This window comes from Notamacropus eugenii, chromosome 2, assembly GCF_028372415.1.
Source record: "Notamacropus eugenii isolate mMacEug1 chromosome 2, mMacEug1.pri_v2, whole genome shotgun sequence".
In the NCBI taxonomy this organism is placed as follows: Eukaryota; Metazoa; Chordata; class Mammalia; order Diprotodontia; family Macropodidae; genus Notamacropus; species Notamacropus eugenii.
In genome coordinates, this window is record NC_092873.1 from 392064602 (window position 1) to 392087680 (window position 23079).

Below are 23079 nucleotides of genomic sequence, written 5' to 3' on the forward strand. Positions count from 1 at the left end.
TCATAGGTATCACCTGCCTAATTGTCATTTTTGTTTTGTCCTTACCAGTCCAGAGATTACTTTCCTAGGCAGAGAAAACAGAAACAAATATGAATTGACTAGTTCTGTTGTCTCTTTATCACCAATAAGCATTGTCTTATTCACCATGAAAACTGAGCCTATCTCTCCTTCAATTCTTCTGTCTTCTATACTAATCCAAGGAGTACTGAATTCATTTCTATGTATCACAGTTTGAGAGGGACAGTGATAATGTGTTGTTTTTTCCTCAAATTACTTATTTACTTATTTTTAGGTTCCTGATAATTTGGTTAGTAACCAGAAGAGAGCAACCAGGCTAAAGAGCTATGAGTCCATGTCTTATGAGGACCAACCAAAAGAACTAAGGCTCCAGGGGAACATGGGAGTTACTTTGAAGTAACTGAAAGACTATCTTGTGAAAGAGGCACTAGACTTGTTCTGTTTGGTCCCAAAGGGTTGAAACAGTATAAATGGCTATTGGTTAGTTTTTAGTTGTGTCCAACTCTTTGTGACCTCATTTGGGTTTTCCTGGCAAGGAAATGGGAATGTTTTACAGTTCCTTCTCCAGCTCATTTTACATATGAGGGAAGTGAAGCAAGCAGTGTTAAATGATTTGCCCAGGGTAGCAGAGCTATTACGTGTCTGAGGCTGGATCTGAACTCAGGATGATGTGTCTTCCTGACTCCAGGTCCTGCACTCTATCCACTGTGTTCCCTTCCTGCCCTAGTATGAAAGTATGGAAGTTGAAAAGAGGTAAAATCAGACTTGATTTCAGTGAAAGTTCCCTAACAACTAGAGTGATCCGAAAGAGAAATGAGCTGTTTTGAGGTGGGTCTTCAAGCCAATGTTGGATTATCATTCTTCGAGTGTGTTGTAGAGGTTATTCCTTTTCATTATGGGTTAGGCTATGGTCATCAAGGTCCCTTTCAACTCCCAACCTCTGAGTTTCTGGAATCTATATTTTAGTATTATTTTTATGCAAGATTCTAGAATAATACCTGTGTTAGAGACAAACTTGACACACAAAAGCGTATCAAGGAAAATTTATTAAAATGAAGGTCAGAGGAAGAAAGGCCTTCTATGTTCAAATCCTTGAACGAAAGGGTTATTTCCAGTAAGGTTACAGGAAGACTACAATACATTCAGAATAATGGAAGACCTCCCACCCCACTGTCCATTGCCACGTGACTTCATGCTCTCCTCTCTGGTAGGCTTTCCCTCAAACAGTTCATCAAGCCTGTGCACAAGTTGATCACCCCAAACAGTGGAAACAGAATTTCCTTGTTTCCCACATCTGCATATTCTATTTTAAACACATGTTTATTGATTTTTAATGTTGTCATTTCCCAATAACAACCCCTACCCAACACACCTAGAATTCTCCAGTGTAAGAAAGTAGCATATTTTTACAATACAAACATACTGGTGATGTCCAGCAAAAAATGCCCTATTCCACACTTATGATTCACCACTTATGGTTTCAGTTTTGGAGGATGCTCAAAATTTCTAGTTGTTTTATAGCTAATATTAAATTATAATACCTTCTTATTGTGCCTCAATTAATCTTAGATTTTTTTTTCTTTATAGTAAAAAGCCACAAGGCTTAACACTTAAAAACTAATTAATGTGTTCATTCTATACTAGGTCTCCTCACTTCACTTTCACAGGCAGAATAAATTGCATATCCCCCAGCAAAGCAAACTCTAATGAATTTCAGATTAACTCTCCACTTACCGGGCATTAGAAACACAGTCACAATTTGATGGTTGACGGAGTAATTCTCCTTCTTTCTGATTCCCAGACTTCAAATAACAGGATCTAATTTCCCCTTTAAAAAACATCAAAATATACAACACAAAATTATTTATGCATATGCATATAAATTGCACTTTTCTTTTTAAACATTATAGGGATAGCATTTAAAATTATTTTCTAGTATTAAAGATGGCAACTGGGGTACACTTCTTAAATCTTCCTAAAGAAGGAATGCATGTCACAGTAGACTTTAAAGGTTTACAAGATGTTTTAATAAAGAAATGTTCTTGCCTTCCTGAAAATTTACTTCCTCACAAAGAAATCTAAGTAAATATTCAATCTTACAACTTGTGTTTAGACTGAAATTACTCTATTGGTTTTCTATATATATTCTATGTAATAATGTCAGTTTCATACTGGATCATATATAGCACCAAGAATGCCATGCATACATAAAAGCTTGCTAATATATTTTAATTAATTGAAGGTATTTCCACAAAAGTATGTAGAGATGGGATAGTATCAAAACCTGGTTGATTTATATTCTTTGTTAATAATGATAATAGAAGAATGGAACTCTGAGGTCGACTATATATTTTACTCAGAAGGGCATCATGGATTGATATGTCCCAGACAAACAAAATCAGATCACTTTTGTGTGTGTAAAAAGTCTCAGTGTTTTATTAAAGAAGTAAGAAAATGATCCATGAGTAACTTATACAACTACAATGTGCTAAGTGGTACATGTCTAAATGATGTCAGGAATAAATCTCATGAAGAGAGACACCCTAAAGAACTGGTGTTATATAGCAGCCCTAATGGAGTGTTTTGATATGACTTTTGAGGTGATTTCTTTAAGCATATAAGCCAAAGTTACTTCCCTAAGCTTTCCATAATCTGAGGTCCATCAAGAAAGTAGCACAAATGCACTTGTAGACTGATGGTGGAGACAAAGAAGCAAGTGACTTTGAACTTGCCACTTGGCCACTTTGTAAACACCCTGGGGCTTCTGTTTCATTATCTGTAAAGTGACAGGGTTGGACTAGATGGTCTCTAAAATCCCTTTCAGACCTCGTACTCTATAGCTCTAAATATACGTACATTTTTAGGATTATCTTTCCTATCTAGGCACTAGAAGGTGACAAATATCATAAGTAATCAATGACATTTCTGGTAGAATCATAGAGGTGTAATGGTGTGCTTTTGGTTTACGATATATGTCCATTAAAAGGCCAGGAAAGTATAGGAGGAAAAACAATGACCTTGCCTCCTAGTCTTAACATTAATCCATGTGCCTTTCCTTCACCACCTATTCTACATGGAAAAATGTAAGAGACTTAGGGAGAACATCAAACCTCAGAGTTGTTTGTGGTTCATATCATTACAGAATAACATATTTGGTTATAGAAGGGAATTTAGAAATCATCAAGTTTAACTTCACCACTTTAAAGATGAAAGATCTGAAGCAGACTAAGTGGCTCGCTGAGGATCACAAAGCTAAGACTTGCATCGTCTTTTTTGACTGAAAGTTCAACCGTTTCTTGATTTATATAATCTATCCTTCAGATATTAAAACTGAAAAGTATATGAAATGCTTATTATGAACTAGGATGAAATCTCTCACAGAGTGATTGAAGTCCCTACATTAGGGAGAGAAGTCCAAAGGAAAGACTTAAACCTGAGGGCATTAGTTATCTGGGAAGACCCTCCTCTCTGATCTAAAATGCTATGTGCCTAAGGCTGAGAATTTCCTATAGAGGCAGTAAAAGGCTCTCATAGCCTTAGACCAGATTCTAAGGGGACAAGACAGGAGACTGTAAAACTCCAGCAAGGGAACACTTTTTTTTTTGTTGGTCCCAGGTCAGTGTTTCTACCTTTGCTTTTTATTTAAAAAATAAATTTATTTATTTTTATTTTAAAAGCTAGCAAAAGTTTAAATGGAAGAATAATGGTAGTACCCATTCTCTCTCTGATTAAAAGAAACCCAAGGACTAAACATTACACCTGAGCCAGAAACTGAAGGCATTAGAGTATCCATCAGAGCAAAGCAGCTTCTGACCTAGCAATGGCACAGATCACTGGTCCAGCCAAAACAGTATAAAAGGAGACAGAGTTGTCACTAAGAAGCACAGCCAGGGTTTGAAACCAAGTCTACAAGTCAACCACACACAAAGTGGTATCTGTCCAAATCATAGCAGAACTGGTAAGAAAACTGAGGCTTATCACCCTATATCCCAGTTAATACTTGCTCTATGTTACCATGCATTTTCTCTTAGAAAAGTTAGAAACCTTCCTTAATTATACATTAGCAACAACTGCAGAGACTTACCATGTTCATCAATGAAAACATGCATAGCATCTACAGGGATCTCATCTTGTAGAGATGTCTCAGGCCCACTTATAACTTGCAGTACAGAACTGTCTTGCTGGGAAGTAACTCGGTAAATTATTTGCCTTTGTCTATTGCCCTGGAAACTTAATACACAAAAAATTTTAAAACTATCATTTAGGAGGTTCTTTAATAATAAATACACACATGTGCACATGTATGCATGTGTACACACACCACGATCTCCATCATCACTAATAACAATATTAGGACTCATATTGTGTGAGCTCTTTAATTAGAAAAACAAAAATGAGTTAATTGTCCTTACAGTGTAGTAATCTTGGCTGGTTCGGTAAGCACAGGACTAGCACTAGTGTGGTCTTGGCTTTGTACATCTGTTTTTCCTTGTTTAGAAATATGCTCACTGGGTTTTTCATTTTCCATGAGTTCTTCCTTTTTCTCCAAAGGATGGTTATCTGAAAAACATTTCATTGAGTGTTGATAAAGAATTTGATAAAGAATTTGGATTAAGCCCAACAGTATTAGTAGGATAGAAGAGTAGAATGTTCAATAAATAAAACCAGATTTGAAGTCTCAGTTTATAAACTCTCCTGATAAACTAGGGTAAAGCTCCAATAACACTCTTTCCCTTACCTCTCTGCCCACTCCCTTCCACTTTGCCTACACGCATTTATCAGGAACTCTAACTCTTCCATTTTCTCCAAAAGATTCTGTTCATCTATTAATCAATGCATATTTATTATGAATCTAACTATGTACAGGATAGTGTGGTATAGTGGATCTCAGTTCAGATCCTTCTTCTGACTATGTGACTTGCTGTGGGACCATGAACAAGTAACTTCTCTCAGAGGCCAGGTAACTCTCTAAGACTATAATTTGCATGTGAGCAGAGTTTGGGTCAGTGGCTTATGACATCAGTAGTTCTCCCACACTGATGAAGTCACAGGTGGCAGCCAGAAAGAAAATGGGGAGAGAGTAAGAGAGAGATGAAGAGAGAGAAACAGGCAGATAGAGAGACAGACAGAGATAGCAACAACACACACAGAATATGAGAGAGAGCTTGAGAGAGAACATTTTGGGTTGGGTATCTAACTCTCAAGAATCTTAAAATTTTGATGAGGAAACAAAGAAGTCATATTCAAAGTCAAACAATTAAGAGATAAATAAAAGTTCACCACAATAACACAATTTCTTTGTCCTACCAGGGACCCTGCTCTGCAAAATCATTATCCAAAAAGTCATAATGATAGAGTGGAACAAGTGCTAAATTGGGAGTTAAGGGACCTAACTCAAGGGCTCTATTGTTTACTGCTTGTGAGGTATGCATTCAATTCACAACTTATCAGCCTCAGTTTCCTAAGCTATAAAATGAGAATAATAATATCTGACTATTTATATGACAGGATTGTTGTGAGGACCAAATGGAGATAATATATGTAAAAACACTAGGGAACTTAAAGATCTAAAGCATATAAGTCTAAAATATTCTTATTATTAAATGATCTCTTGACAGCCTACCAGCTTACACTCACACCAGAACACATAAACCATGCTAAGTTATCTTCAGTGGTTTATTTTGCATTATTTAAATATTAGAATTTGAGAGCTGGAAGAGACCTCAGAGGCATCTAATCCAATGCATGCACAAAAAGAAATTTCCTATAATATAGCTGACAAGTGGTTACTGAGCTTTTGCCTGAAGACCTTCAAAGTGTGAGAATTCGTTGCCTTGCTAGGCAGCCAATTCCACTTTTGAGTAATTCTAATTATTTAAAAGTTTTTCCTTATCTTTTTTCTGTTTGCCTCATTGCAATTTGCATTCATTCCTTTGAGATTCTGCCCTCTGAGCCCAAATAGAACAAGTATAGTGCCATTTCTACATGGTAGCACTACAAATACTTAAAGATAGTTACCATGTTCCTTGGAGCCTCCTTTACTACAGGCTAACTGTAGGTCCTTCAATAGATCTCAGGTGGCATGGACTCACAGTTCTTGACCATCTTCACAATCTTACTGTCCAACTTAACAACTGTCATTCTTAAACCATAGTATACAGAACTGAACACAATATTCCAGATGAAGTCTGACTGACCAGGATGGGAAAAAAGTAGGACTATCTCCTCATTAAATCTGGAAACTGTTTCCCCTTTAATGTGTCAAAGAGTGCACTACTAGATGGCACAGGGGATACAGCCCCGAACATGGATTCAGGAGGACCTGAGTTCAAATCCAGCCTCAGACACTCACTAGCTGTGTGACTCTGGGCAAGTCACTTAACCATGTTGGCCTCACTTTCCTCATCTGTAAAATGATCTGGAGAAGAAATGGCAACCCACTCTAGTACTTTTGCCAAGAAAACCATAAATGAAGACATAGAGAATCAGACAAGACTGAAATGACTCACTGACAGCAAAGAGTACATCAGTTTTTTTGATTACTACAACACACTACTGAATTAATTAGTTGCTTCATTATAAACAGAACTCAGCAAAAATAGGTTTATCTCCCAAGTGGAATACTTACCTTTCAACAAATGTATGTATTTAGCATTTTAAGAATTTTTTAAAATTAATTTGTTTTCATAAGTCTTAGATTTTTCTCCCCCTTCATCCTTGAGATGGCATGCAATCTTACATGGGTTCTACACATAAATTCTTATTAAATACATTTTCACCTTAGTCATGTTGCATAGAAGAATTGAAATGATGGGAGAAACCATGAGAAAAACCATAGAAAAAGAAAACAAAACACAAGAGAAAATATTCTGCTTCATTCTATGATACAATTCCACAACTCTGTCTGAATGCAGAAGGCATTTTGCCTCAAGAGTACACTGGGAATGTTTTAGGTCCTTGCACTGCTCTGAAGGACTATGTCTACCTGAAAAATTCCTCATACTGTTGTTGTTACTGCAAACAAAGTTCTCTTGGTTCTGCTTCTTTCACTCTGCATCAGTTCATATAAGTTCTTCCAGGCCTCTCTGAACTCTTCCTTTTCATCATTTCTTATAGCACAATAGCATTCCTTTACATTCATATACCACAACTTGTTCAGTCATTCCCCAATTAATGTGCATCCCCTCAATTTCCAGGTCTTGGCCTCCACAAAGAGAGCTGCTATAAATATTTTTGTACATGTGGAACCCTTCCCCATTTTTATGATCTCTTTGGGATATAGTACTAGAAGTGATATTGCTGGGTCAAAGTGTATGCACATTTTTGTAGCCCTTTGGGCATATTTCCAAATTGCTCTCCAGAATGGTTCGATCAGTTCACAGCTCCACCAACAATGAATTAGTGTTCCAACTCTCCCACATCTTCTACAACATTTAACATCTTCCTGTTTTGTCATGTTAGCCAATCTGATAGGTGTGATGTGGTGTCTCAGAGTTGTTTTGATTTGCCCAATCAATAGTGACTTAGAGCATTTTTTTCATGTGACTATAGATAGCTTTAATTTCTTTCTCTGGAAATCATCTGTTCATATCTTTTGACCACTTATCAATTGGGGAATGATGTGTATTCTTGTAAATTTGACTCAGTTCTCCATATATTTCAGAAATGAGGCCTTTATCACAGACACTAACTGCAAAATTTGTTTCCCAGTTTTCTGCTTCCCTCCTAATCTTGATTGTATTGGGTTTGGTTGGGCAAAAACTTTTCAATTTAGTGTAATCAAAATTATCCATTTTGGACTTCATAATGTTCTCTATCTCTTGTTTGGTCATAAATTTCTCCATTCTTCATAAATCTGAGAAATACACTATTCCTTGCTCCCCTAATTTGTTTATAGTATCAATCTTTATACCTAGATTGTGTATCCATTTGGACTTTATTCTTGTGTACAGTATCAGGCATTGGTCTATGGCCAGTTTCTGCCACAGTGTTGTCCAGTTTTCCAAGAAGTTTTTGTCAAACAGTAAGTTCTTATCCCAGAAGCTGGGGTCTTTGGATTTATCAAACAGTAGATTGCTATATTCATTGACTACTGTGTCTTGAGTACCTAACCTATTCCACTGGTCTACCCCTCTATTTCTTAGCTTGTACCAAGTGGTTTTGATGACTGCTGTTTTAAAATACAATTTGAGATCTGGTAGGGCTAGGCCACCTTCCCTAGTCTCTATTTTCATTAGTTCCCTTAATATTATGGATCTTTTGTTCTTCCAGATGAATTTTGATATTATTTTTTCTAGCTCTAGAAAACAATTATCTGGTAGTTTGATTGGTATGGCACTGAATAAGTTAATTAATTTAGGTAGAATTGTCATTTTTATTATATTAGCTTGGCCTACCTATGAGTAACTGGTGTTTTTTCCACTTACTTATATCTGACTTTATTTGTGCGAAAAGTGTTTTGTAATAGTGTTCATATAGACCATGGGTTTGTTTTGGCAGGTAGACTCCCAGATGTTTTATAGTTTCTACCCTAGCTTTAAATAGGATTTCTCTTTCTCTTGCTGTTGGGTTTGTTACTAATACATAGAAAAGCAGATGATTTTTGTGGGGTTTATTTTCTAACCTACAACTTTGGCAAAGTTGTTTATTATTTCAAGTAGGATTCTATAATTATATCATCATATCATCTGCAAAGAGTGACAACTTAGTTTCTTCTTTGCCTATTCTAATTCCTTCGATTTCTTTTTCTTCTCTTATTGCTAAAGTTAACATTTCTAGTACCATATTGAATAACAGTGGGGATAATGAACATCTTTTTTTCATCCCTGATCTTTTTGGAAATGCATCTGGTTTATTCCCATTACATATAATGCTTGCTGATGGTTTTATGTAGGTACTGCTTATTATTTTATGGAAGGCTCCATTTCTTCCTATGTTCTCCAGTGTGTTCAATAGGAATGGGTGTTGTATTTTGTCAAAAGCTTTTTCTGCATTTATTGAGATAATTATATGGTTTCTGTTAGTTTTTTTGCTGATATGATCAATAATGCCGATATTTATACTAATACTGAACCAGTTCTGCATTCCTGGTATAAATCCTAGGTGATCATAATGCATTATTCTCGTGATAAGTTGCTATATTCTTTTTGCTAATATTTTATTTAAAACTTTTGCACCATATTCATTAGAGAAATTGGTCTATAATTTTCTCTCTGCTTGGCTCTCCCTGGTTTAGGTATCAAAACCATATTTGTATCATATAAAGAATTTGGGAGGACTCTTCTTCCCCAGTTTTCCCAAATAGTCTATATAGTATTGGAATTAACTGTTCTTTACATGTTTGATAAAATTCACTTGTAAATCCATCTGACCTGAAGGTTTTTTCCTAGGGAGTTCATTGATGGCTTGTTCAATTTCTTTTTTCTGAGATGGGGTTATTTAAGTGTTCAACTTCCTCTTCTATTAATCTGGGCAATTTATATTTTTTAAAATAATCATCCATTTCATTTAGATTATTGAATTTATGGGCATAAGGTTGGGCAAAGTAATTTCTAATTATTGTTTTAATTTCCTCCCTATTAGAGGTGAGGTCACCCCTTTCATTTTTGATATTGGTAATTTGGTCTTTTTTTAAAAAATCAATTTGACCAAAGTTTTATCAATTTTATTGGTTTTTTCATAAAACCAACTCTTGGTTTTATTAATTAGTTCAATAGTTTTCTTAATTTCAATTTTATTAATCTCTCCTTTGGTTTTCAGTATTTCTAATTTAGTATTTACTTGGGAACTTTCAATTTGTTCTTTTTCGAGCTTTTTCAGGAGCATGCCCAATTTATTGATCTCTTCTTTCTCTATTTTATTTATGTAGGCATTCAAAGATATAAAGATTTTCCTAAGAACTGCTTTTGTAGTATCCCATAATACTTGGTAGGTTGTCTCATTATTGTCATTCTCTTGAATGAAGGTGTTGATTGTTTCTAGGATTTGTTGTTTAACCCACTCCTTCTTTAGGATTACATTATTTAGTTTCCAATTAATTTTTGGTCTATTTTTCATGGCCTTTTATTACATATAATTTTTGTTGCATTATGATCTGAGAAGGTTGCATTGACTATCTCTGCCTTTCTGCACTGAATTGTGAGGTTTTTGTGCCCTAGTACATGGTCAATTTTTGTATATGTGCCATATACCACTTAGAAAAAGGTGTATTCCTTTCTATCTCCATTCAATTTTTTTCAGAGATCTATCATATCTACCTTATCCAGAGTTTTATTCACCTCCTTAACTTTTTCTTCTTTATTTTAAGGTTAGATTTATCAAGTTCAGAGAGGGGCAGGTTGAGGTTCCCCACTAGTATAGTTTTGCTATCTATTTCTTCCTGTAACTCCTTTAGCTTCCCCTCTAAGAATCTGGATGCTATGCCACTTGGAGTATATATGTTTAGTAATGATATTGTTTCATTGTCCATGGTGCCTTTTAGCAGGATATAGTTTCCTTCCTTATCTCTTTTGATTAGATCTATTTCTGCTTTTGCTTTGTCTGATATTAGGATTGCTACCCCTGCTTTTCTTACATCAGCTGAAGCACAATATATTCTGCTCCAACCTTTTACCTTTACCCTGTGTGCATACCTCTGTTTCAAATTTGTTTCTTATAAATAACATATTATGAAATTATAGCTTTAAATCCATTCTGCTACTCATCTCCATTTTATGGGAGAGTTCATCCCATTCACATTCACAGTTATGCTTACTATCTGTGTCTTTTCCTCCATCTTCTTTCCCACTATTTGTGCTTTTAGTTCTCCCTTCTCCCTTCCCCTCCACAACAGAGTTTTAATTTTTGACCACCACCTCCTGCAGTCTTCCCTTCCTTCTTTCAGCCCCCCTCCCTTTTACTCCCCTTTACCCTTACTACTTCTTCCCTCCCTTTTAGCTGCCCTCCCCCTTTCTTTCCCCTTCCCCTCCTACTCCCTATAGAGCTAGTTAGATTTATATACTTAAGTTTGCTCTTCCCTCCTTGAACCAAATCAGATGAGAGTGCCTCTCAAAACAATGCTCATCTCCCTCTCCTCTTTTCCTCTACTGTAATATAATTTTGTACTTCCTGTGATAAAATTTACCTTTTTCTGCTTCCTACTTTTTGCATCTCCTGTTACAATCCCTTTGCATGCTTAAATCACATTTTTATCATCATATCATTTATTTTATACCCACTCCTTCTATCTATGTGTAAACCTTTTACATTTCATAATAGACATATAATTCTCAAGATTAACAAGTATCATCTTCCCTTATAGGGAGGTAAATAGTTTGCCCAAGTTGAGTAACAAATTTTTCTTTTCCCCTGTTTACCTTTTTATGCCTCTCTTGAGACCTGCATTTGAAGATCGAATTTTCTATTGAGTTTTGATCTTTTTATCAGGAAGGTCTGGAAATCTCTTATTTCATTGAATATCCATCTCCTTGCCTGAAATGCTATGCTGAACTTTGCTGGGTAGTTGATCCTTGGTTGTAGTTCCAGCTGGTTTGCCTTATGGAATATCATATTCCAGTTCCATCGATTTTTTAATGTAGAAGCTGCAAGGTCCTGTGTGATCCTGACTGTAGCTCCTCAATATTTGAATGGTTTCTTTCTGGCTGTCTGAAGTATTTTCTCTTTCACTTGATAGTTCTGGAATTTGGCAACAATATTTCTTGGTGTTTTTAGTTTGGGATCCCTTTTGGGATGTGAACAGTGGATTCTTTAGATGACTATTTTGGCCTCTGAATCTAGCACTTCTGGGCAGTTTTCTTTGATGATTTCTTGGAAGATAATGTCTAACCTCTTCTTATTGGCCTTCTGGTAGGCCAATAATTCTTAAATTTTCTCTCTTGGATCTATTTTCCAGGTCAATTATTTTTCCAATTAGATATTTTACATTTTCTTCTATATTTTCATTCTTTTGATTTTGTTTGACTGATTCTTGATGTCTCATACAGTCATTAGCTTCTACTTGCCCAATTCTAATTTTTATCAAATTTTTTTCTTCAGTTAACTTTTGTATCTCTTTTTCCATCTGTCCAATCACTCCTTTTAAGGAATTATTTTCTCCAGTTACTTTTTGTACTTCCTTTTCCATTTATCTAATTTTCCCAGTTAAGTTTTCTGCTTCCTTTTCCATTTGTCCAATTGTCCCAGTTAGGTTTTATACTTCCTTTTCCATTTATTCCATTTTCCTTTTAAAGAGCTATTCTCTTCAGTGAATTTGTTTTTATACTTTTAAAATCATTAGTCATTTTCCTTCTTCAGCTCTTCCAAGAGTGTTCTTTGTGCATGTGAGCAGTTCATAATCCCTTCTGAAGTTTCAAATGGGAGTACAATCTCAATACTGACCTCTTTGGTATTTGTATTTTGGTCCTTGTCCCCATAGAAAGATTCTATGGTCCTTTCCTTCCTCCTTTGTTTCTTATTTGTGATGGTGAGGCTTTGTGTGTTGTGACCTCTGGTTTTTTCAACCAGAAGCTAAGGAACCTGGTGCTGAGTTGGCTGGTGTGAGAAAGCAAAGGTAGGGTGAATTCTGTTTGTGTTTCCCTGAATTATCCCTGAGCTAACTTGTTAAGTGTGGGAGAGGAGTGGTCTGGTCATGGGAGATCTCCTCAGCTGAGCTAGAGCAAAGGCAATCTCAGCACTTGGAGATCCCAGGCTGCCCTGGTGTCTTCTCATTTCCCCTGGAGTGCTGAGGCATGCCTGGTCTCCTGGAGTTGGTTGCATACTCCAGCCCCCTAGAGCTCTGGTCTTCTGCCACAATGTTGCTACTTCCTCAGACCACCCCAGGGCTTTCCTGCTCAGCCCTGCCGTGGTCAAGATGCACTCTGCTGTGCGCTGTGTGGTCCTTCACCCCCATGGAACAGATTCTTCCCATCAATCTTCTATTCTGTCCTGGGCTGTGAATCTGTCACAGTCTGTCTCCTATTGGATTCTGCACCTCCAAAATTTGGTCAGCCTCTCTTTTTAGAGATATCTGAAGTAGTGTGTTTAAGCTCTTAAGCTTAGATGAGTAGCTGCTCTCACTCTGCCGTCTGGGCTCTGCTCCCCCATTGTTCATTTTTATATAATACTTTGACTAAATGCAATAATAAATAGACATCCAAAGATAAACACCATATAAAATTCATGGCCCTAGACATACAAGTGAAGTAAACATGAATTTATAAAACATATGTGAACCCCCTACTCAACGTGTACATATGCTTGTAGCACTGCCTCACTGGGTGTTTTCAAACAAAAAATATTTTAATTTCTTTGTGTCTCAATCTCTGCAAGATCAGTTCATTTACTTTTCTGGCATATGGCTTGTCATAGTGGTAAAAACTAGAACAATCAAACTTGAGCTAGAAAAAATAAATAGAATGTAAGATCCTTGAGAACAAAGACAGTTTTACACCAAAGGTATCATAAAAAGGGAAAATGATATACATATGCAAAAATATTTATAGCAGCTTCTTATGTGGTGGCAAAGAAATGGAAATTGAAGGGATGTCCATCAACTGAGGGATGATTGAACAAGTTTGGTATATGAATATAATAGAATACCATAGTGTAAGAAATGATGACCTGGTATATTTCAGAAAAACCTGGACTTACAACAACTATTGCTGAGTGAAGTGAGTAGACCTAGGAGAATATTGTACACAGTAACAGTAACATTGTGTGATGATCAACTATGATTGACTTGGCTCTTCTTAGCAATACAATGATGCATAACAGTATAAGAAGATTCATGATAGAAAATGCTATCCACATCCAGAGAAAGAACTGTGGAATCTGAATGTAGATCAAAGCATATTATTTTCAATTTTTTGTTCTTTATGACTTTTTCCTTTTGTTCTATTTCTTCTTTCACAACATAACTAATAGGGAAATATGTTTACATGACTGCACACATATAACCTATATCAGATTGCTTGCACTTTGAGGAGTGGAGATGAGAGGGAAGGAAGAAAAATTTGGAACTCAAAATTTTTATATAAAAAAATGAATGCTGAAAACTATCTTTGCATGTAATTGGAAAAAATAAAATACTAGTTCAAGACAAAAAAGAACAGGGTCAATTTTGATTTTTTCTGTGTATCTCCAGTACCAACAATTGTGCCTTGTACATAGCTAGCACTTTTTACCAAATGTTTGTTAGATTTGAATGAAAATTTCACATAAATTTGACAATATGAAATATAGGGTAGTCTTTTTTTCCAAGGATAGTATTATTGTCATCACTTTCATCAGCATTGTGTTGCTGTCATGCAAAGAAAAGACTAACAAAATTTTTGGAGCCTGATAAATACCATTTGTGGCTGACAGAGATAAATTATAAAAACATCCTCAGGTTAAAATTTGAAGATGAATTAGATGATATAATTCCATTTATCAAAGTATAAATCATGGAACACTTACAAGAGGAACACAAAAATCTTCTAGACACCACAGGAAGTAGTGTCTTACTGTATTCTCTTTAGTTTCCCTGGTTTTGCTGTCTTTCAAAAGTAAAAAAACTGCTAATTCTCATGTTTCCTGCCACTGACCCATTTCTCTCCCTAACATCTTGGATCCTTTGTGTTTTTACTCTAACCTTTCTTCATTTTGGAGATTATCTATCTATTCATCTATCTATCTATCTATCTATGTATCTATCTATCTAATCCATCTATCTATATGTGTGTATACACATATACCTAAACACACATATGTATATATAGACATATGTATGTTATGTATATAACACATATATACACATAAACAAAGTGTATGTGTATATATATATGCATATTTATATGTGTATATTTATATATATACATATATATGTATATTTATATGTGTAATATATATGTATATTTATATGTGTATATATGCAAATTTATATATTTACATATATATTTATATGTGTGTGTTTGTACGTGTGTGTGTGTGTATAATCCCTTTAAAGTTTCCATTCCACTATTTTTATTGGGATCATAAGTTCATAGAAAAACTAAGTGTTTGAGCTAGGGGGGATCTTAGAGGTCATATAATTTTGCACAGTATAGGAATGGAAAGTAAAATCCAGAAAAGTTAAATGAAGTGACCCTTCCACGTCACATTGACCATAGTACAACTAGATTCACAATGACAATCAAGACTTAAGACAGTCTCCATTTCCCATCAGCCCTTTGTCTCTTATGTGCCCATCCAACTGTCTAACTTTTATGATGTTCTGTTTACCACGAATGGACTTGCCAAAAGGTTTAGCAAAACCAGAAATCAGATAGACAGAAAGATAAGTTGATAATAAGTATAGATGACATTTATATAGTTCTTTAAGGTTTGTAAAAATGCTTTACATACATTATCTCACTTGATTACTGTAGCAACCATGTGCGTTAGACACTACAGATACCCTTAGTATTAAAACTAGATTATACTTATTATACTTGACCTGTTGCCTCCACTTCATCATTCAACTCTTAAATTCTCTCTTGCCTTCTTTCCTCTCTTCTCAACCCTTCACAACTTTGTTTCAGTCCAAACTCCTCTACTCACATTTACCTCTAAATAGACCACCAATGAAATTCACATCATTAAATTAATGGCTTTTTCTCAGGGCTCATCCTCCTTGACTTTGCTAAAGCATGACACATTATTGATTACATTCTCCTTCTGGATGCTCTTACTGGTAAGATTGAGAATCCTTAGGGGATAAGAGATGGCTATTTGGACAGGACATAACACTTACACAGCTATCTGCAATTATTAATGATGTTCCCTGTGATATTTAGTGTCAGCTCATTCAGTTGATGCTAGATATAACATAGTTTACCATGATGGGGAGATATGGATCTTGGATGTGTTTGCGGTAGATCTTGAAGCACCTATTTGAATGTATAGAATATAATGGGATAATGAAGAGAAATAATGGACACATTATCAGACACATGAAAAATTGGAGTTAAATATTGGGGAGTGTCAGACTGTGTGTTAGGGACAAATTAATAAAAAATACTCGGATCTCAAGGAGCTTACATTATAATGTGAAGAAAAACATAAATAAAGATAAGAAAATGTAAACTGTATGCTAAGCCAATGTCTTGTTTAGGTTTTTGAGGAAGGAAGCATATGATAACAATAGGGTACATAGAAGTTTCTAGGGTCAAGCATGGGCTAATGATGCCTATTTATGTATCTAGGCACTGAGGTGGTGCACCAAAGATACTAGTGTCAATTTCCACCAAATGAAATCAGCATTTTGGGAGGTATGATGACCGCTCCCTGGAAAATGTAAATATCTGACTGGCACAGATTTGAGCCCATAGCAATCTTCCACATTGAAAAAGAATGAGGATGGGGTAGGAGTGGGAGGGATGAGTGGATGTGTGGATGTAGAATTTAGTGAGTGACTGAGTTTCACAGTGTGTAAGAACAGGTACATATCATTTTCCTTCCTTGAATTCCTGCACATCATTCTTTCTTGATTTTCTTTCTACATCTTCAAACCCTCATTTTTTGTCTCCTTCACTGGCTTCTCCTCCATAAGCTATTAATTTTAAATACATGAATAACTGCCAAGGTTCTGCTTCTGCTCTCTTTGTTCCTCTTACTCTTAGTAATCTCTCTCATTCCCATAACTTTAATTTTTACCTGTGGATAGATGAATTATGGTAGAAAATATGGGAACTAGAGGAGGAAAATGGTGGAAAGTGATTGATTATGGATCAGTGGAGTAAACATTCCAGCATTACAGTCTTGAAATTATACTAAAATTATAAATGCAAATTGAAACAATGAGATTTCACCTCACCCCCAATGATGAGAGAAGATAAATAACAAATGCTGCAGGGGCTGTAGAAGACAGGCATCATTCTGGAAATCAGTTTGAAACCATACCCAGAAGACACTAAATAGCACACATCTTTTGAACCAGTGGTGCTACTATATACTCCAAAGAGATCAAGAAAAGGAAGGACTCTTGTATATGAAAATATTTATAGCAACATTTTTTTTGTTATAGAAAAGAATTGGAAACAAGGTGAGTAGCCATCAATTCAGATATGGTTAAACAAATTATTGGAAATAATGTAATGGAATATTATAATGCAACAAGAAATGACAAATAAGACAGATTTAGATAAACCTGTGCAGATTTGTATGAGTTGGGAGAGAGTATAATGATCAGAATCAGAATTTACATAATGACTATAATAATGTAAAGAAAATAACTTTTAATAATGTCAAGACTCTAATGAATGCAATCACCAATTATGACTTCAAAAGACTGATTAGGAAACATCATTCTCACTTTTTGACAGAGAAGTGATAGATTGAGATACAAATGAGATATACATTTTTAGGCATAGCCAATGTGTTTGGTTTTATCTATACTTGTTTGTTATAAATGTAGGACTTCTGCTTTGAAGGGGAGTGCGAATTGGTAGGTAATAATAATAACGATGCTTTAAAAAAGAAAAGAACCATGTATAAGTACATGAAACAGAACAGGGGAAGTTCAGAAGAACACAGAAATGGGGCAGTTTGGCTATGCTATATTATATTTAAATTTATATTATAGATTTTATATAATTTATATTATATATAAATTTAAATTATATAAAAACCATGCATAATAAGTTTACAATTTAATATACAATCCTCTTCTGTTCCTTGCATGTTGGAATACCCATGCCTGTCAAGTCAAGTTCATAAACATTTACTAAGTGCTAGACACTAAAGTCCTAGGAATAGAAGGAAAGGCAAAAAATATTCTCCTTCCAAAGAGCTCACAGTCTAATGCAGGAGACAACATGCCAAAAATGTATAAACAATAGAAAGGATAAATTGGAGATAATCAAATAGAGGGAGAGCTGGAAAAGGCTTTTTGCAGAAAGTGGGATTTCAGCTGGGACTTGAAGGAAATCAGGGAAACCAGAAGGCAGAATGGAGAGATGGACTATATTGTTGGAGGAACAGGAAGAAGACCAATGTCATTGGATTTTCAAGTATACAGGTGTGAGCAAAGTAGAGAAAGACTGGCAAGGTAGAAGGAAATCAAGTGGGTATTGTTAAATTCATTAAAAAAAGGAAAAATATAAAATATTCACATATAGGCTAACCAGAAGAAGAGAAAATAGATGAGGAGTTAAAGAAAGATCATAAGATTGGCAGAGAGGTATAATAAAACAGATGTGGTATATTTGATCTGAATATCTGTTTGCACATGCCCTCTGTCAAAAGCAGAGCAACTGATAAATCCTTAGCTTGCTTAATGTTTCATTATCTGAAAATGTGGGAAATGGAAGAAGGAGAAATGCTATTTTGTATTCTGATTCTGATCAATATAGAGTGACTGAAGTAGAAATGACATAAACTTTGGAAGGAAGTGATTATTCTATTTTAAGGCAGCTAGTTCACACTGTGAATAGAGCTCTGGATCTAGAGTCAGGAATTCTTGAGATCAAATAAGACTTCAAACTCTTACTAGCTATGTGACCTTGATCAAGCCAAATCACTTCTCTTTGCTCTCATTTTCCTCTTCTGGAAAATGGGGATAATAAGACCACTTACCTCACAAGGTTGTCAAGAAGATCAAATGAGATGATATTCGTAAAGCACTTATTACAGTGCCTAACACGTAGTAGCTAGCCCAAGGAACATGGGAAGCTCTCCAAAGTGAAATTCCATAGGAACCTAAAGTAGTATTTTACTATCTAGAAGACAAAGGGGAGCTACGTAAAGAGACTGAAAGGCTTCCATCACCCAATTCCTATTTTTGAAAAGACAACGAATATGGAAGCTAGAGGAGGTGAAAGAGAATGAAAGCAAAAGCATCATAGAAGTTCTGTAAGAATAGTGACAGAAATACTAAAACTTAAAAGAAGATGAAACTGGTATGAATAATAGAAACAGTGAAAGGACTTTTTTTTAGCTGTTAGGGGAAGATCAACAAAGGGGCAAGACCACTGCTAGGGGTGGAGAGAACAAAGATAGGAAAAGATAAATGTCCAGGTTTGTTTTCTGTTTTTCTTGATCAATAGGAGAGGCAGCATGGCTTTTGAACAGAAAGCAAACTTTGAAATTAGGATACCTGGATTCAAGTCCTGCCTTTGACACAAACTGACTGTGGCTGAATCATGTAACCTCTCCATAGCCTAAGCATCTCTCTAAAACTCTAAATTGCAGGTAAGAGGTCAAACTGCATTGGTAGAAGTTCTCACCAGGAGTTCCCTATACCTATGAAAGCATAGGTTCATTCTATGCTCTTCTCCCTTTTTTGTTCAAAGAGAATGCTCTTTAAACTGAAAAGGAAACAAAAATAGCAAGAGGTTCAAACCTAAGATAATTGATCAGAAATTAGAATACTTGGTGACCCTAAATAAGGCCAAGTCAAGAGGAACAAGACAAACTGTGTCCCAGAGTTTTAGGAGAAACTGAACTGTCATTATTTTTCTTAGAACACTTATGGACCATAAAGTGTTGCACAAATGAGTAAGAGCAATTTTTAGAAGTAATAGACTCTGGAAAATATACATTGATGAGCAAATGGGTGCAGAACTGCTTTAATGACAAAACACAAGAAGTAGTAATTAATAAGTCAATATCAACTTGGAAGGCCTCTAGCAGAAAGGCTAAGTCTTTCTTTGGCTATTCTGTTCAGAACTGGCACCAATGAATTGGCAATGTCATGATTATTGAATTTAGAAATGGCATGAAGCTGGCAGATTCAGTTAACACACTGGAAGACAGTCATGACTTAAAAAAAATCTTAATGCTCTAGAACAATGGGTTGAATTTAGTAAGATAAAATTTAAACAAGTTAAATATAAAGTTATACATTCCAACAGATCAACTGCATAGTGTTGTATGGAAGTGATTTAGCTAGACAGTAGTTGCATGAAAAGTGAACTGGGAGTTTTAGTAAACTGAAAGTTCAACATAATTCAACAGTGTGATATGGTAGTCAAAAAATTAATGCAATCTTTGACTATATTGAAAAGGCTATTGTATAGATCAAGTTCAATGGTGGCCCTACTCTGCTCTGGCAAGACTACTTCAGTACAATTATATTCATTTATGGATACCACATTTGAGGAAAGTAATGGAAAAACTGTAGCATATTCAGAGAAAGATGATGAGAATGATGAGGGGACTCAAGAATATATTATATGAAGATTATCTGAAGTTAACTGAAGAAGCTTAGTCTAGGACAAAAGACAAGGAGAACATGATAGCTACCTTCAAGAATCTATTTTTTTATGGAAATAGGATTAGACTTTTTCCGTCTGGCCTCAGAGGGCAGAACTAGAAGCAATGGGTAAAAGGTTGTACTGAGGAAGATAAATTAAAAATATGTAAACTAAAAACTAAATGAATTATAAAAAAAAATGAAAAGTAATAGATCTCTTAAAAATGAATAGGTTTCCATTAGAGACCTTCAAAAAGAGGATTACTGATCATAAATCAAGGATATTGTAAAGAAAATACCTGAACAAATATTAGTGGAATTATTATGACTCTCAAATTTCTATTTTCATCTTTGACTTTTATCCTGTGCTCCAGACCCAAAGTTAAGACGGGTCACAGAACATATCCATGTGTACATTCTGCCTGAACCTAAAATTGATATGTCTGAAATCAAGTCCATTACATCCCTTAAAATCTGTTCCTTTTTTATGTCAGTATATCTCTCTTTGACAACTATTCACTTAATCTTTTAATTTCAAAATTCTGGACTTATCTTTAGCTTTTTATTCTTTTATTTACCAAATACTTTAAATACTATTCCTATGGAGACAGAGGTAGGGTAAGTAGGCCATGTAGTAGATAGAGAGCTGCACTTGGAAGTCTTGAGTTCAAATCTGATCTCAGACACTTTCCAGTTATGTGACTTGCGACAAGCCAATTAACCTCTGACAATTTCCTCATCTGTAAAATTGAGATAATAGCATTTAGCTGCCAGGGTTGTTCTAAGGACAAAATGAGGTATTTGTAAAGTATTTTGCACATTTTAAATCACTATGTGCATTCATCATCATCATTATTTCTGTCACATATTTTGTTTCCATCTGTTTCTACTGTCCTTGCACCACCCTGTTGCAGGTCTCCATGACCGCTCACATGCAGTATGACAATAGCTTCCTAGTAGATCTTTTTTCCATTTTCTCTCCACTACAACCAGTTCTTATAGTTGACAGATTTATCTTTCTTACTCATTGTTCTGGTCATTTTATTCATCTGCTCAAAGTACAAATAGTAGATTTGGAGTCTTGGGTTAGAATCATAAGCTCTACTTATTTTTAAGCAAATCCCTTAACCTCTTTGGGCTTTACTTTTTTCATATCTATAAACTGGAGGAATTGGACTTTATTCAAGGCTCATCACAGGCCTGACAATTCTTTCTTTCCCATGTTACTTCATACTATTTACTTTTATGTGTTATATGTAATAGTCAAGCTAACTATTACCTTCTGAAAAATATGCCCTATGCTTTCTCATCCCTATACTTTTGGCTCAAGATTATTTCCCATGCCTAAAGTTCTCTCCTCCTTCCACCCATTCTACCACCTGTTGAATTCTAATATATTCTTTAACGTTCAACCAAACTACTATCTCTTCCATGAATCCTTGGAGTAATGGCCTTCCTCCCCTTGAATACAATATGATCCTTCACTTATATCTTTATACACTTATGCATTTTTTCTATTGTTTTGATTTTTATCCTGCTACAAGACAATGAGTTTCATGAGGGTGGGGACTACTATCTCATACTTATAATTTCTATTTCTTCCACCCCTTAACATACTACATTACCCATAGTAGGCATTTGATAAATGTTTGCTTAATTAGAAAAAAAATCAGTGGAATATACATAGAGAGAAGTTAGAAATGAAGGGGATGAAAGGTAAAAATTTATTTGTGGAACAAATTGGGCACCTTTCTTATAAAATCTGAAAACTAAAAATTTTAGCTTCAAATTATACAAAAAACAATGGTGGGAGGATTTTATTTTCTTATAAAACCATTTCCAACTCTCAAGTATCACACAAATATATGTAGATTTTCTAAATTTTAACTTGTCAATTGTAACTCTTATCTGTTTTCTGTGTTTGTCCTTCATTTTCGAAAAAGACCATGACATCAGAGAAATGATGACATGACTTGCATTTGACTTTGTTTTGAATAAGAGAGGGCTGTGCAAGGTCACCAGTTTCACTTTCCCCTCCTGAGCCATCTGGATATTCATTAGGATGACTGGAGAAAGCCCAGAATGCAGTGGGTTTAATGAGCAAAAGAAAAAAATAAGTAAATCAAGGTGGGAGGGAAAAGAGCAACGGTTACTATTGATAATGACTCTGAAGCCAGGATGATCCCAAAAAGAGACATTAAGTGGTGTTTGGGCAGGGACCTATTGTTGTGCATTACAGATATTACAAATGAACAATGAATTGGACCTAGAATTGAATAGGATGAAAAGAATGGGATAGACTACCTTTGAGAAACTGCAAAGTTCTTTTAATGACCCTGAGATTCCCCCTAGATCAAATTTCCATCTCTTTAATACCAAATATTCATTTTTTTGTTGTATGGCAGCAAGGAATAAGACATTCCAAAATAAAAAAAAATTAAAGTAGAGGCTGACTTGAAGGACAACAGAGCGGCAGCTGGTGGGCATGAGAAGGCTACGATATATGACAGACATGAAATTCCTTACTACAGAAATAGCACAAGCATCATCAACAAGTATGATTGAGAAAAGCAAGGGTTGATCGTATAGTGAAAGTAAGAGACAACTAACAAACATACATGCCCCATTGGTTCAGGCTACATAGAACATAATTTATGTCCAGGAGACTCAAGGACAAATCTTAACATACTGGTGGACCTCCTGTGTAGATCATACACAGGGACATGGGCAAGAGTCTTAAATTGATAAGTTCCAATCTATATTACTGGAGAGAAGACCTCCCTCTAATGGGATCTACCCCATGGAGTAATAAGATAAATCTATTTATATAAATATAAATTTATATAATATTTAGATTATATAGATTTATATAA

At 35.2% G+C, this 23079-nt stretch overlaps 1 protein-coding gene across 1 annotated transcript in view; it reads right to left on the reverse strand.

Annotated features, from left to right (window-relative positions):
- Positions 1-23079, reverse strand: part of PCNX2 (pecanex 2) — a 395633-nt gene that overhangs the window by 335175 nt on the left and 37379 nt on the right. The window contains exons 6-8 of the mRNA XM_072647501.1: positions 4431-4578; positions 4103-4248; positions 1753-1846 (exon numbers count right to left, since the gene is read on the reverse strand). Coding sequence (XP_072503602.1) covers positions 1753-1846; positions 4103-4248; positions 4431-4578 — 388 coding nt within the window. The remainder of the gene's footprint in view (positions 1-1752; positions 1847-4102; positions 4249-4430; positions 4579-23079) is intronic.